The sequence below is a fragment of the Aphidius gifuensis genome, linkage group LG2 (genome assembly GCF_014905175.1).
Source record: "Aphidius gifuensis isolate YNYX2018 linkage group LG2, ASM1490517v1, whole genome shotgun sequence".
NCBI classification, from domain to species: domain Eukaryota; kingdom Metazoa; phylum Arthropoda; class Insecta; order Hymenoptera; family Braconidae; genus Aphidius; species Aphidius gifuensis.
Window position 1 is genome coordinate 17,236,965 of NC_057789.1, and position 16,787 is coordinate 17,253,751.

At 29.5% G+C, this 16,787-nt stretch overlaps 3 protein-coding genes across 3 annotated transcripts in view; all 3 read right to left on the reverse strand.

Annotated features, from left to right (window-relative positions):
- Positions 1-6,481, reverse strand: part of LOC122849208 (CAP-Gly domain-containing linker protein 1-like) — a 40,754-nt gene extending 34,273 nt beyond the window's left edge. The window contains exon 1 of the mRNA XM_044147847.1: positions 6,446-6,481. The gene's annotated coding sequence lies outside the window, so the exon portion shown is untranslated. The remainder of the gene's footprint in view (positions 1-6,445) is intronic.
- Positions 5,853-7,801, reverse strand: LOC122849226 (4-hydroxybenzoate polyprenyltransferase, mitochondrial). The gene is made up of 5 exons (XM_044147897.1): positions 7,198-7,801; positions 6,986-7,133; positions 6,716-6,909; positions 6,446-6,634; positions 5,853-6,351 (listed from the first exon to the last, which is right to left on the reverse strand). Exons 1-5 carry the CDS (start codon positions 7,720-7,722, stop codon positions 6,214-6,216), a joined length of 1,194 nt encoding a protein of 397 aa, XP_044003832.1. The 5' UTR covers positions 7,723-7,801; the 3' UTR covers positions 5,853-6,213.
- A 3,885-nt stretch (positions 7,802-11,686) lies between these two features.
- Positions 11,687-13,735, reverse strand: LOC122849227 (pentatricopeptide repeat-containing protein 2, mitochondrial-like). The gene is made up of 5 exons (XM_044147898.1): positions 13,331-13,735; positions 12,681-13,207; positions 12,228-12,521; positions 12,024-12,128; positions 11,687-11,940 (listed from the first exon to the last, which is right to left on the reverse strand). The coding sequence occupies exons 1-5, from the start codon at positions 13,410-13,412 to the stop codon at positions 11,761-11,763; spliced, it is 1,188 nt and encodes a 395-aa protein (XP_044003833.1). The 5' UTR covers positions 13,413-13,735; the 3' UTR covers positions 11,687-11,760.
- Positions 13,736-16,787: the final 3,052 nt, after the last annotated feature.

Here is a 16,787-nt window from a genome sequence, read left to right on the forward strand (position 1 = left end):
ATATCTTCAATATCGACCCGAACTATGCTATCGACTGATTTATATTATAATTTGAAATGTGATTAATATTTTTTATTTTCATTTATTTATTTAATATCGTATGATAAATAGAAAGCTATGGGAAAAATGTCTATGGAAAAGATGTAGCCACATGTTAATTAATAGAAAATTAATTTTGCCAAAGGAATTAACATGTAAGCATCCTCTTTTCCTTAGCTAATACTTTTCCCATAGCTTTTTATTAATTTAAAAAAATAAATGGTCATAGGGAAAAAGGTAGCTAAGGAAAGGATGTTGTCACATGTTAATTTATACGAAATTAATTTTGCCAACGAAATAAACATGGAGGCGATTTGTATTTTAAAGAAATAAATTTACATGTATTTTATTTATAAAATAAATAAAAAATGTCCAAGGAAAAGCAGTAGCTAAGGAATTAATGTTGCCAAAAAATTATGTTTCAAGGAAATAATTCCTTAGTCACATTAATTCCTTAGCTACATCTTTTCCTTAGCTACTGCTTTTCCTTGGACATTTGTATTTTTAAAAAATAAATTTACATGTATTTTATTTATAAAATAAATAAAAAATGTCCAAGGAAAAGCAGTAGCTAAGGAAAAGATGTAGCTAAGGAATTATTGTGACTAAGGAATTAATGTTGCCAAAAAATTATGTTTCAAGGAAATAATTCCTTAGCCACATTAATTCCTTAGTTACATCTTTTCCTTAGCTACTGCTTTTCCTTGGACATTTTTTATTTATATTATAAATAAAATACATGTAAATTTATTTTTTAAAAATACAAATGTTAATCAAATTAAGTTTTTTATTATATATTTAAATTTACTATCCATTCGAGGAAAACTGCAATTTAACTGGTAAGGAAGAAACGAGATAGATAACGTAGGAATTAAAAAGGTTTTTATCATGTGACTACAAAATGGCGTTCCGTTACTAGACTTTTTCTGGGGAATCGACTCATCTAGGGTGACAAACTACAGCCCATAAAAATACATGTAGTGCTATCCCCCTGTCAATAGCTTTCTGAAGTTGTATTTTTATTGTCTAATCATATATTCATTTGTTCTATATTTTTCGCAATGTATTTTCTCCGTTCGAATATATTAACCATTTCCTGAAATTTAATAAAACCCTAGTGATGATTCCATCATCATTATAGGTGTGTTCGTTCACTTTTCACACCGAGCGTATGCACGGAGCGTATGCAAGGAAGCGCTAGCGTTTTGCGGTCATTTGAAGAAACTTTAGTAACTAAAATTTACTATTTATTTATTTCTATTCGTTTTTTCCAGTTCTTTCGCTCTCTTTCATTATTATTAATTGGTAATTTGTTCTTGCGTCTGAGAAAAAATTATTAAATTAACAAAATAAACACAATGACTGAAAATAACGAATGTTTTAGTAAATTTTAGTTACTAAAGTTTCTTCAAATGACCGCAAAACTCTAGCGCTTCCTTGCATACGCTCCGTGCATACGCTCGGTGTGAATAGTGAACGAACACACCTTATGTAACACTAGATTTTTACAATGCTCAGATTTGCATTTGTTATTAATACGAAATACTAGAAATCCTGATTCATCCGCAAAATTAATCGATAAATAGGGCCCTGTTTTACTAACTCTTTTGGCACAAGATGGCGACACCATTCAAATTTATTTAAAATTTATAGATATAACCTCAAAATATGTTGTCAAAATACATACATCAATGTTGTTATTGTTGTTGTTGTTTTTTTTTTTTTTATAGTAACATCATTTATAACATCAAAAATTTTTTATTTACAATTTAGGGCTATGTATAATAATAATAACAATAATAATAATAATAATAATAATAATAATAATAATCGTAGAAAAACTGTACGCCTAAAATTTCTGCCTTATCGACGGTATTTTTTGGTCGATAAATTATACGGCGGATGAATCAGGATTTTCACATTTTGGATTTTGTAGAGAACCGTTATTTACATAGTTGTATTAACGTTGCATGCACACAAGCGGTCAATAATCTGATTATATTATTTTCACTTTTGACTATTGTTTATTCTTAAGATTGAAAACTTTAACGACTCAGGGTGACAGATGATTTTCACTGTCGTATGACTATGAAATTGGCGTAACAATACAATAGGCCTAAGGTACAATTATACGATGCTTAAAAAGTTCCATAGCATTTTTATAGAATTGTTTATTCGGATTAACTTTTTTTGATTTTGCACAAAAATAACAGCTTCCTATTTTCGAAAATTGGTGTAGAAATACAATATTAATTTTATTGAAACAATATTTGCGGACACATAACTATTTGGTTGTTAAGTGCAAATTCAGAATTCTATTTTATTATCATTTATAAAGTGGCATTTAATTCTTTATCAATATTTATTGTAAATGATAAAAAGTTGTAAAATAAAATTCGCTTTTATCACCAACTCGTATTAAGAGAATCAAAAGTTTAGTGTGATAATATCATATATTTTCCAAATATATGAATAAAAAAAAATTATACTTTTATCTAATAATATTTTTAGTAAATATTATCAACTCACATGAAACATAATTTTTTTTTAGTAGAATTCAGTAAACGGCAAAAAATGTTTATCATTTTCAATATAATGCAAACAACAATATTCGAAATCTCTAAATTCGTCCTAATCTAATTTATGAATGATAATTATAAACGTTAATTAATAATTTCTATTTTTAAGAGTCCGGCCCAACTTAAGAAAAGTTCATTTACGAAGCTTACACTTCAGAATTTAGAAAGATCCGCTAGTCGGCTAAACCATTACGGTGGCAACTTGTTCTAGCTCACAATAGATGAAATCGCAATACTATGTCAGAAAGACTTTTTCATTTACGGTGTTTTCTGATTCCCGAGGATTGAGACATGGCGCTGCAGGCCGCAAGCCGAAACGTATTATATTAATCTGGGAGACCTATTTGCCAAGTTGACCTCTTTCATCCTTTCATCATATTAGCATACTTAAATATATTCCAGGCGAACTCATGAGCCAATTTTTTAAAGAAGTCATAATATTGGGTGCATTCCTTTAATAAAAATTTTTTTTTTCGCTCTGCAATTTCGCCCTGTAATACCGACTAAAAACTAGAAACAGAAACAACTACAAAAGTGATAGAATCCTCTATGTAATTCACCAGGGTACGTTCCGAAACCTCGTTCGGTTCGGTATATCAAGATGGCAGCGATTCAAATCAAATATATGAAAATTTTAAACAGCCCTATAAACTTTTCTATATTAGTGTCAGTTGATGTATTTTTAGTTGAGAAAGGAGAATAATATTAGTTAGTTATTTTTTATTCTAATTAATAATAAATATAAGTGATTAACTTAGCTACATTTTTCACTTAGCTAGAATTTTTACTTAGCTGTAATTTGTAGACAAACAATCGATACATTATTTTACTTAGCTAGATTTTTCACTTAGCTAGAATTTTTACTTAGCTAGATTTTTTACTTAGCTGTAATTTGTAGACAAACAATCGATACATTATTTTACTTAGCTAGAATTTTTACTTAGCTAGATTTTTTACTTAGCTGTAATTTGTAGACAAACAATCGATCCATTATTTTACTTAGCTAGAATTTTTACTTAGCTAAATTTTTTACTTAGCTAGAATTTTTACTTAGCTAGATTTTTTACTTAGCTAAGTTTTTTACTTAGCTAGATTTTTTACTTAGCTGTAATTTGTAGACAAACAATCGATACATTATTTTACATAGCTAGATTTTTTACTTAGCTAAATTTTTTACTTAGCTAGAGCTTTTACTTAGCTAGATTTTTTGCTTAGCTAAATTTTTTACTTAGCTAGATTTTTTACTTAGCTGTAATTTGTAGACAAACAATCGATACATTATTTTACTTAGCTAGTTTTTTTACTTAGCTAGAATTTTTACTTAGCTAAATTTTTTACTTAGCTAGAATTTTTTCTTAGCTAGATTTTTTACTTAGCCATTCAAAACCAAGGTGAGGATAAAAATTATGTAACATGTGGTTATAGATGGTATGACATATAGCATGTATAGCATGCTCGATAATATAGCCTGCTCTATACATATGTAGCATGCTCTATGCGCATTTAGCATGCGCCAGTTGCCGAGTAGCCTCGAATTATTATCGATGTATCGAAATTTTGGTAAAGATACTGAACGTACGCGCATGCTATACAAGAAGACTAGAAAGAAGGAGAGTCAACTCCGTACATTAGAAATGGGACAAAATATGTCCTGTACCTAGGGCTTTTTTTTTCCGCTGATGGCGCTTGACAAAATTTTTTTTATATAGATTTCATATAGAAAGGCTTCACAAACGCCACCATCGGAAAAAAAACGCCCTAATAAGAACATCCTCTGAATACGGGTGCTGCTCTATACATATGTAGCATGCTCTATGCGCATATAGCATGCGCCAGTTGCCGAGTAGCCTCGAATTATTATCGATGTATCAAAGTTTTGGTAAAGATACTGAACGTACGCGCATGCTATATAATGTAAATTTTAATCTGACCGTCACTTATCTCGCATTCGGGATATTTACCAGCATGCTATATTATAGAGCATGCGGAATAGTGCCAATAGCAACGTCCCCTGCATAACTCATAAGTCCTAGAAAAATTATCTAGGATACTCATTAGAAGCGTCTTGATTTGTACTAATTTGTACCACCATTGATTCAATTTGTACCTCAAAATTAAAGGGTCCAGAAAGGGTTAAATATCGACTTTTTTTCTAGATGGCTTATGGGGATAAAAAAAATTACTACAGGCGCAGAATAATTTGTACCACCAAGCCCGGAATTTGTACCTCAAGAATAACAACAAAAAAAAATTATTTACTCCAAAATGAAAATTAACAATTGCATATCTACTTTAATTATTGAGGTACAAATTCTAATTTAATCAGTAGAAATTAGCTCTTATTTTGTTCTTTAAAATAATAAAAAATCATTAAAAAATATTTAAAATATTTAAAGGCGCCATGCATTTGTTAATAAAAATATTTAACTAACAATTGCATGGCGCCTTTAAAAATTAATATTTTTCAATAATTTTTTTTTTTATTTCAAAGAACAAAACAAAAGCTAATTTGTACCGATAAAATTAGAATTTACTTCAAAAATAATAAAAATAAAGTATTGTAGTTTGATATTTTGGAGTAACTTGTTTTTTTATTTCTATTTTTTGAGGTACAAATTAGCTTTTGTTTTGTTCTTTAAAATAAAAAAAAAATTATTGAAAAATATTAATTTTTAGAGGCGCTATGCAATTGTTAGTTGAATATTTTTATTAACAAATGCATGGCGCTTTTAAAAATTAATATTTTTTAATTATTTTTTTTTTTGTTTCAATGAGCAGAACAAAGGCTAATTTGTACGGATAAAATTACAATTTGTACCTCAAAAATAATAATAATGAAGTATTGTTGTTTGATATTTTGGAGTAACTTGTTTTCTTATTATTATTTTTGAGGTACGAATTCTAATTTTATCGGTACAAATTAGCTTGTGTTTTGTTCTTTAAAATAAAAAAAAAATCATTAAAAAATATTGATATTCGAAGGCGTCATTCATTTGTTAATAAAAATATTTGATAAACAATTGCATGGCGCCTTTAAAAATTAATATTTTCCAATAATTTTTTTTGTTTATTTTAAAGAACGTAACAAGAGCTAATTTGTATTGATTAAATTAGAATTTGTACCTCAATAATTAAAGTAGATGTGCAATTGTTAATTATCATTTTGGAGTAAATAATTTTTTTTTGTTGTTATTCTTGAGGTACAAATTCCGGGCTTGGTGGTACAAATTAGTACAAATCAAGACGCTTCTAATGAGTATCCTAGATAATTTTCTAGGACTTATGCAGGCCAGGTTCACGCACCCCTTCGGATGACCTGTCTAACCCAGTAATTCATCTAAGGACCTTGCCTAGACCTAATTTCGTAACAAACGACTGCACCTCTTGCCTCTTTTAAGAAATTCCGTCGCACGGAAATCGTAGAATTGCGAAATTTTTAATCGACGATAATGATATTGTCAAAAATTGTCGTTTGACTGTGAAAAATATTTATTAACAGAGAAAGCCTATATTTACATTTATTTTTTTCTTCTGTTCAGTGTAATTTTATTCAAATAGCTAATGAGTTAGTTATCTTTGGTTAATTAACTTATTTTCACTTTTCTTCAATGTTCGGTTTTTTTTTAACTAAATTACCGAACATTATTCCAATAAATAGGAATAAACCTACGGTGTTGTTAGACTTAAACTTTCGTGCACAATCGGTAGGATTTTCGATTTGTAAGTTCAGGACCTAAACATACAAATTAGAACAAAATATGGTAGATCAAAGAAGTGTCTGTGTGGTTTTTTCAGTCATGCTTCGTCTTACTTATTAGGACACTCACCTGATTTATTAAATGGCCACCTACTAACCCTACAGATGCATAGTATGGCCAAGATTGATCGTACATAATTCCTGATGTTATCAAACTTGTAATCATTGAAGCTCCAAAACAGTACAAATATAGATTTGTATTACCTCCAAATTTCAAGGCTGTTGACTTTATCCCAAGAACAATGTCATCAACTTTATCCTGAAATAAAATTATTGAGAAAAGTTAAGAGAAGTGAAAACTTATATAAATCGGAATATATGAAAATTAGAGAAAAAATACCTGGTGAGCGTAAATAGTGTCATATATTATCGTCCAACAAATACCAGCTGTATAAAGGGGCAAACAAACTGACCACTCACAAGTCCCATGAATTGCTGACCAACCTAATAATGCACCCCAGTTGAAAGCCATTCCAAGGATTAATTGAGGCCAATAAGTGACCCTTTTCATGAGTGGATAGATAACAACAAGTCCTGAAAGTAATATCAGAAATCATTTACATAATCCATATAACCACAATATTAGTTATTTAACAGATATTGGACTTACCTAGTGAACTTGCACCCAATAAAACACTATACCAGTTCAGCTGTAGGAGTATAGCAAGCCCGATACTGAGCTGTCCTCCAAGGAACATCAAACATTGAAATGTCGTCACATCACCAACTACCAAAGGCCGACTTTTCGTTCTGGCAACCTGAAAAGTATTTTCGAAAAACATTATAAAAAAAATAAATGAATCAATGTAATGTTTGTAATACTTTTTTGTCAATATTTCGATCCCACATATCATTAATAGTGCAGCCAGCTCCACGCATCACAAAAGCTCCCAAACCAAATAAACTGAGCATTTCAATATCTGGAAAAGTACCCGGTGCAGCAGCCATAGCAATACTCCAGCTACAAGGCCAAAACAATAACCAGGAACCTATAGGCTTATCAATTCTCATAAGCTTCATATAAGGTTGTAGTTTCAAGGGAGAACTGTTGACTATTTTCGCTGACCAGTTAGATGACGCTATTTGTTCACAATCCAATCGACTTGAGAAGTTTTTCGTAATGTTTATATCCGCAGAAGTTACTTCACTTGTGTATTTTTCATCGTTCACAACATGACCATTTCTATTTTCGCAGCTTGTTTTTATTCCAAAAGAATTCTTTAAACTTGATGTCGTACGTTGTAAAACATTCGTATGCTTGTACCGAATATGTTTCCAGGAATCTATGTGGAGATATTTAACAAAACCCAAAAATTTTTGGTGAGCTTGTTTATTGATCACCATCATTGTTTTCGCACTGTTTCGCGAAGAAAAAGGTTCAGGGTTGCCACAGCTGAAGAGCACTCAGCAGCACCCGTATTCAGAGGATGTTCTCATTAGAGCGTTTTTTTTCCGATGGTGGCGCTTGTGAAGCTTTTCCATGTAAAATCTATATAAAAAGTTCACAAGCGCCGCCATCGGAAAAAAAAGCCCTAATGAGAACATCCTCTGAATACGGGTGCATGGGTAAAATTCAGTGATGGGTAAATGGTCGATTTTTGAGGTTTCTTACACTTACAGTAAGATACTGTAAGAAACTGTAAGATACCTGAGACGCCATTTTTGAACATTCTTACCGACTGTCGACTCGACAATTAGCTGTCATTGCTCGATATATGTTGGTACATGTATTTTATTTGTTAAATAAATATATAAGATATCAAGGAGAAGCAGTGGCTAAGAAAAGATGTAGCTCGGAAATTAATGTTGCAAACAATTATGTTTTAGAAATAATGTTGCTTGGAATTTAACTGTACCTTAGTTACAACTTTCGGATAACTATCCTTTAATAACAGTTTAATGACAAATAATTAATATACGTTAATGTCACCATGTGGAAATATAAACAATATAACCTCAAAAATGTCATATTTATTTGTAGCGCAAACACCACAAAAAATGTCAAATGGATTTGTTAATGAAAAAAATTTCGATTTTATCAAAAATATAAGATGCAATATGTAAGCTGCTGGTTATGTTATAAGTGTAAATTATACAATGATCATTTTTTCCATTAGCTATATGGCAAACTGGTTCAGGCTTTTAATCAAATATGAATACATTAGGTAATATCAAATCTTGCTATTGAAGACTTCTTGTTGGTGAATTATTATCAAAAACACATGTTATTCAAATGATCATTTTAATATGCAAAGTTCCGGAAAAATATACATTTCCAAGTTGAATGGTATTTGCATTGGAAATAAATAAAAGAACATCATTACTTGGACTTAAAAACTTCGACTTCATTGAAATATCAAGCTAATGCATGTACCAAATATTATTAAATTGGAAGAAAACCAAATCAACAAGTTTGCAGTACACCATTGACATTAATTCAAAATTTTCTGGTGAATATTTTTTTAAAAAATTATTAAATCAAAAATGTTTAAAAAATATATACAATTATTATTTTTAGGATATGCAACACAAATTGAGTATGGTATTTGTTGGCTGAGTAAAAGGTACTCTACCAGAATTTTTAACTTGCTTCTATTGGTGGTACTGCTGTTACTACTAGTCTACCAATCTAGTAAAATTAAGCTATGAAAAAACAGTATCTTTCAAGAATTTCCAAATCTTTACCAGAAAATGAATAATGAATGTTCAATAATGCCTAGTAAGGTAGATTAATCCAACTCAATCAGAAGCAATATGTGGTTTATGTAAAGTTATGGAAAATTATGCTGCAACAATTGCCGGTTGTAATGGATATTTTTGAATTAAATGTATTGAAACAAGTTATTAGTTGCAAATACACTTTTTCAACAAGATTTCTTAGTGATATCTTCAGCATTTACTAAAAATTTTTTTGATGGAATTTGAGTCAAATATTGATAACATTGACAAAATTATGAATAGAGAGTTTTAAAGTGCTAGTTACTGAAAATCTAATCCTAATATTGAAGGATACGATGAATTTTATTTTATGAAGTGTCATATGGATTTAATTTATTTAATTAAATAATTTAATTTAAATATTATAAAAATATAATATATGAAAAATAGCTGCTATATATAAACAATCAATACAATATCCCAAAAGAATACAATCTTTTTTTTCTATAAAATTATAATTACTATCGAGAGCAGTCATTGAATTTAATCATTGGTGGTTAACTATAGGTTACAGAGCGTCGAGCCTGCGGATTTCTATAACTATGGATGAAAAAACTGGCCCTCGGAAATTAATGTTGCCAAACAATTATGTTTTAGGAAAGTAATGTTGCTTGGAATTTTTTTGGCAACTGTAATTCCTTAGTTACATCTTTTTCTTAACTACTGCTTTTCCTTGGACAGTTTATTATTTATCAAATAAATAATATACATGTAATTTTATTTGAAATAAATGTAAATGTTCAAGGAAACGCAGTAGCTAACGGAAAGATGTAGCTAAGTAATTAAGGTTGCTAAAAAATTATGATTAAAAAGTGGTTTTAAAAGGAATATAAATTTGGCACGTCACTCAAACTCGCAACATCTTTCATAACTACTGCTCATTATTTGTACAAAAAAATAAATTTACATATTTTATCATAAAATAAATAAAATGTCCAAGGAAAAGCAGTAGCTAAGAGAAGAGAGAGAAAGTGTAGCTAAGGAATTAGTATTTTGCTTAAAATAATTTCTTTTGCAGCAACTGTAGCTCCATCTTTTCCTTAGCTACTAACCCTTACATTTTTTATTTATTTAAAATTAGTTATTTAAAATTAAAGCAACATTAAGGAATTCCTTAAAAACATAATTTTTTGGCAACATTAAAATTTCTTAGCTACATCTTTTCTTAGCTACTGCTTTTCATGGACATTGTAATTTATTTAATAAATAAAATCACATGCATTTATTTTTAAATAAATAAAAATCTAAGGAAAAATAGTAACTAAGGAAAAGTTGAACTAAGGAATTACAGAACACAAGAAATTCTTTTATAAGCAACATTAATTCCTTAGCTACATCTTTCCCTTAGCTACTGCTTTTTCTTGGACATTTCCATCTTTTAAAAATAAAATGACATGTACCAATATTATTTATTTAATAAATAGAAAATGTCCGAGGAAAAGCAGTAGCTAAGGAAAGGATGGAGCTAAGAAATTAATGTTGCCAAAAAATCATGTTTCAAGCAACATTAATTCCTTAAAACTGGTTTTCCTTGATATTATATATATTTATATAACAAATAAATTACATGTACTGAAATATATATATCGAGCAATAAGAACTAATTGTCGAGTCGACAGTCAATAAGAATGTTCAAAATGGCGTCAGAGGTATCTTACAGTTTCTTACAGTATCTTACAGTATCTTACTGTAAGTGTATGAAACCTCAAAAATCGACCATTTACCCATCACTGGCACCCACGGTATTGGAACGTACCCCCAATGTAATTCAGCCGGCTCAAACCCGTAAATTCAAAAAGTAATTATTAGCCAATATCTTTTAAACGGCACTGAGGAAATGAATAATTTTTTTTTCATTAATTTCGTATTTGTAAAGTGTACAAATCTGTAGAAAAAAATCTAAATTTAAATTAAGAGTTTTAAAAGTACAAGCGCAAACGTACCTATACTCCTTATGCTTGTGTGTTAAAGTTGTCAACTTTGACACTAATTATCTGGATTTTGACGCAGAGGAAAATTACGAAAAAATTCCACCAAATAGATAATTATTTCATTTAAACATTAAAAAAAAAAAATCGAAAATTAAATTACGGGAATTTTATTTAAAAACAACCTTAAAAGTGAGGTCCAGAAAAATGAAAATTTTGAACCTAAAAATGTTTTTTTCAATACCTGCTGAATTGAAGTAAAAGATTCGCTACTCAGAAAAAAATAAAAATATATTTACATGTATGGCAATATTTCTAATATCTAGTGGAGATCTTCTGAATATCTTTGAGATAGAACGTGGATGAGAAAAAAATTATTCGTTGAAATCTAGATATCCAGACTTACTCAAATATGACACAACTGGATATCCAGAAATGTCATCCAGAATTTATCCACGCGTATCCAGAAGGTCCATTAGGATAACATTCAGCCTTAATCCCTCTTTAATCATTTGAGATCGTTTTTCTAATAACGATTGAGCTCAAACTGCCGAGTTAACGAAAAAAAGTAACTTTAACTAGTTTTTTTTACAAAAAATTTAATTTTTGTATTTAATCAAGTTATAAAAGACACCTTACAATTTTTCTTTTCATTCAATTTTTTATTTAAGCGAAGGCATTTTTTTTTTAATCTCACTGTTCATTAATGCTACGAAATTTAGAAATTATATTGAATTCTTTATGCAGAGCTACATTGCTCGCTTCCCCAGCTATCTCTAGAATTTTCACGATTGTTGAAGCTTCTTTGTCGTCGAGATTCCCCCCAGCCTTGATCTTCGTATTTATTATTTTTTGCCTGGTATAAAATATTATCTTTTTTGACTGATTCAATAGGCAATGATAGGTGTTCTTCTAGAGTCTTAAAAATAATAATACATAATAATATAATCAATTATTTCAACTCATTTGGATTGTTAAATTTATCTCGCGATTCTTACTAACCATTTCAATCGTGTAACTACGAGCCTTCAGGAGTTTTAACAGCTCAAAGATTTCAGCATCTTCAGGAATATTCAGACGTTTAACTGATTCTTCCACTTTGGTTATCTATGGAAGAAAGATTATTAAATTAGTCTATGGTTAACAAGTTATGTTTATTTCTATTCTTTATCTATTTTCGCATGAATTAATTAAGATCATTATTACAGCATCTGAAAAATAGCTATATTTGCTAGGTATTCCTCGTTTAAGTGCCGATTGAAATTCCAAGACGATATCATCGAGTCTGCCAAGATCAGCAAGTGCCATAACACGAACACATCTTATCGAAACGTATTCGATCGTTCTGCACAATGCAACAAGTTCCAGTGCAATATGTGGCTTATTTTGCTTCAAGGCTAAGGCTCCAAGGGTGGCAACAACACGACGAAGTGGTACACTTCCTTTTTTACTTAAATCTTCACAGATACGCAGACCATGCTCTAGACTTTCAGAAGTATTCTTTAATGAGAAAAAATCAATATATAAATGAAAAAGTTAATTACATTAGTTGATTTGTCATTTAATTTAATAGCTGCTATTTTGTTCGATGAAAAAATGCCAGTCATGAAAATGCGAATATTCTCAAATCATTTTTTATCTAATTACTTTGTTACATACCTCTTGATAGCATGCCATTGCCAAAATTGGAATTGCCAATTTTGGATGTGTTGAATTGACCAACATGTTGTCCTTGATATGGTCATATGTATCACGAACTTCTTTGTACATTTTATTTTCATACAATAAATCCAGTAAAATCATGAAACTTGTCATTTGGTTAAAAAATGTTGATAATTTTGGATCCATAAATAACTCAAGAGCAGTTTTTGGTTCATTCAAATAATAAAATGTTCTCATAACAACTGGTCCAAATTTGAATGAACCAAATCTAATTTCATTATTTTGACTTGTAAATTTGATTAATAAATTTTTTATCAATTGTATGTCATCAGTATTTTTCTCAGCTAGATGAAGTAAGGTTTTTAAATCCTCAGTAAATATAAGGCCTTGGTCATCAGTTATACTTTTGCGCATTTTTTCTTTGAACCCATCAACCAATGAGTTATATTTCTCAAAAACCTGATCTCTTGAATTTTTATACTCAGTTATTGCCATACTAGATTCAGCGAATAATGTTCTTTTTGCTAAATAAATGTGTCATTATAATAATTTCATGAAATATATAAATGTTTTTAATTATAAAATAAAGACGTAAATCAATACATATTTAGAAGTTATTTTTGATAGGTTAGAATGGTTTAACTTACAATTGAGCTGCAATTGACGAGTAAAATTGCCGGAAAGCATACTCAAATTTATCTTTGTAAAACATCTGATTGTATTTGCCATGTTAATTTAAGAAGAAATTTTTTAATTTAACTGTTTCTATCTAATAAATAGAATTTGCCGTTCATAAACGGCTAATAATTGCTGATAATATTTCACAAGGCGCCAGCACTATTTACAGTAAATCCATGGTAGAGTAAATCCAATGCGGCTAGGGATGTGCGATAGTCACCGATATATTTAATGGCCGATATTATATCGATATATATCGATATATTATCGCCGATATTTTTTGACCCCGATATATTGATATCCGATATTTTTTCTAACAAATATCGGGTATATTTTTTTCAGAAAATACTGTTGTTACCGACATAAATTTTTTTTTATTGATTATTAAAAATCGTTTAAAACAAACAAAATAACATTTGTTCATGGAGGTTAATATTTTTTTTTTAAACAAATAAAAGCTATCAACAAATGGGCTAATGTTGTGAAATGTTAATTTTTTAAGAATATTAATTTCTCCAAAGAAATTAACATTTGACAACATCCATTCCTTGGCCCATTTGTTGATAGCTTTATTTGTTAAAAAAAAAAAAAATATTAACTCATGGCAATTGCAGGTCTAAGGAATAGATGTTACCAAATGTCAATTTCTCTGGAGAAATTAATTTATTAAAAATTATTATTTTGCCAAATAATAATTTTTAATGAATTAATTTCCACATAATTTTTTGGGCTACATTAATTCCTTAGCTTCATCTTTTTCTTAGCTACTGCTTGTCCTTGGTTTTCTAAATTAATAAAAATAAATGACATGTATTTTATTTGTTAAATAAATAAATGACTAAGGACAAGCAGAGCTAAGGAAAAGATAAAAATATTTAAGCAGCATCAACTGTGAATTTGTAGTTTTGATATCAAATTTCAATTCTATTAATATAATATAATAAATTAATAATAATAAGATATTAATTAAAAAAAAAAAGAAATTGTTATTTTTATTTCAACGATATATTATATGATAAATACCGATAATATTTTTTAGGCGATATTATCGATATATCGATAGTTTTAAAAAATATATATCGGCCGATATCATGGAGGTGTATTCACCTCCATGGCCGATATATAATATTTTTTTAATATCGCCGATATATTATTATCGGTCTCTTTTCAACTATCGCACATCCCTAAATGCGGCTTGATGCGGCTTATTTTGCAGTCTAGTTCCTCCGGTTCCAAGGTTTAGTTATATTCAAGAAGACTAGAAACCAGGAGAGTCAACTATGTACATTGAGAATGGGACAAAATATGTCGTGAAATAAGGCTTGTACATTTGGCCACAGAGAGGCGCTTTCGGCGTCTCGCGAACCAAAATTGTTCACAATTGTTGTTGATATTTTAATGCTGATTTGTACTATTTTACGTATATCAATTTGATATCAAAATACGCCACAAGTTTGTTATCTAAATTTATACAATTAATTGATTGTATGTAATAATTTTTGCTAAAAGAAGGATGTAGCTAAATAAATTATTTCGTAGTCTAAAAAAATTGCTCAACTATTCGCCACAAATATTTTAATTTATTATAAAAAATGTTGCCAAGAAATTAATCTAGACAACATATAAATTTATTTGGCCACATCTTTCTCTTAGATACATTTTCTAATAGCTATTTAATCGATTAATTATGGAAAATATTTTCTAAGAAAAGGATGGAACCAAATAAATAAATTAACAGTCTAAATTAATTCTTCGATTATTTGCCACCAATATTTTGATTTATCATATATAATAATTTATATATGATAAAATAATTGATTTAGCCAAATAATTTAATTTGTAGTCTATATCATATTTTTTATGATAAATAAAAATATTGGTGGCAAGTGATTAAGAAATTAATTTAAATAGACTGTTAATTTATTAAGTATATGTATTATATGTATTATATTCAATACATGTGTGCATGTGTGCGTGGTTCGTGGGTAGAGTGGGTATAAGCTTATACCCACTCTATTCGTGGGTCGACAACAGCGCTGAAACGGCGTTTTTATAAAGCCTGCCCCAGCAGTCCAATTCACAGGGCAAATTTTTTACAATTTAGGGCTATTTTTTGCCGCTGATGGCGCTTGTAAAATTTTTTTTATATAGATTTTATATACAAAAGCTTCACAAGCGCTGTCAGTGGAGGAACAAAGCCCTAAATTGTAATGCCCTGTGAATTGGACTGCTGTGTAAAAGTTTACGACGTTTTTGGTCCCATCCAGCCTATCCCCCACTACAGGGAGTTGACTCTCCTGGTCTCCATGGTAGAAATACTACAGGTATGGCAGTGCGCAGCCTGGTTTGGCCGCTGTGAATTGACCAATCAAAAGGTCGCCTTCTCGCCACAAAAATGGAAGACTTTATGCGCGCGCGATACAAATTCGTTAAGAAAATTTTCAAGTTTTTTTTTAATTTTTCAGAAGTTATCATATTTATTCAACTAGATTTGGTATATTTTATAATGATTCACATACATCAATAATAAAAATTAATTATTTATATTAAATAAATGAATCCAAGTATAATAAATACAACACAACCTCTATTGTTTGTGGCCTCAAAAAAAACAACAACAATGAAAATATTATAATTTATTTGTTAAACTGTCTTGGTTTTTTTATTTTTTTGATTTTTTATAAACATGCTCCACATATATTTATTAGTATTTACAACAATATAAAAAATAGTTGTCAAAACAGTATGTTAGAGAGAGAGGATCTTATAATAGAGATTGCGTGTTAGAAAGAAAAGCAAAACAGCTCGATGGCGCGTTCTTGATTGGTTGAAAAAATAAGGCTGCGCAGAACGCGACGAAAAAAGCATGGACTACTGCCATACCTGTAGTACTTCTACCATGCTGGTCTCTAGTCTTCTTGGTTATATTGTATGGAGGTGAATAAAGAGTGTAAGTCAGGGATGGGCATGTTGTGAGTTTTTGAGTTGTTTACAATTATCCATGGATAAAACGTTTAAAACAGGATAAAACGGATAAAACCCACGTGATCTCTCAGTAACTCAAATTTTAACCATATAATTTTTTTTAGCTACATCTTTTCCTTAGCTACTGCTTGTTCTTAGTCATTTATTTATTTAACAAATAAAATACGTGTTATTCGTTTTAAAAAAATAAAAATGTCCAAGGAAAAGCAGTAGCTAAAATATTAACTTTAATAATGGCCAGAAAAATTATGGTTTGAGCAACATTAATTCCTTAGCCATATCCTTTCCTTAGCTACTGCTTTTCCTTGGACATTTTTATTTTTTGAAAATAAAATAACATGTATTTTATTTATTAAATCAATAGAAATCCCAAAGACAAGCAGTTGAAAGTCGAGTTTTTAACTGGCAATACCTGACAGAATCTGGCAGAATCTGACAGAA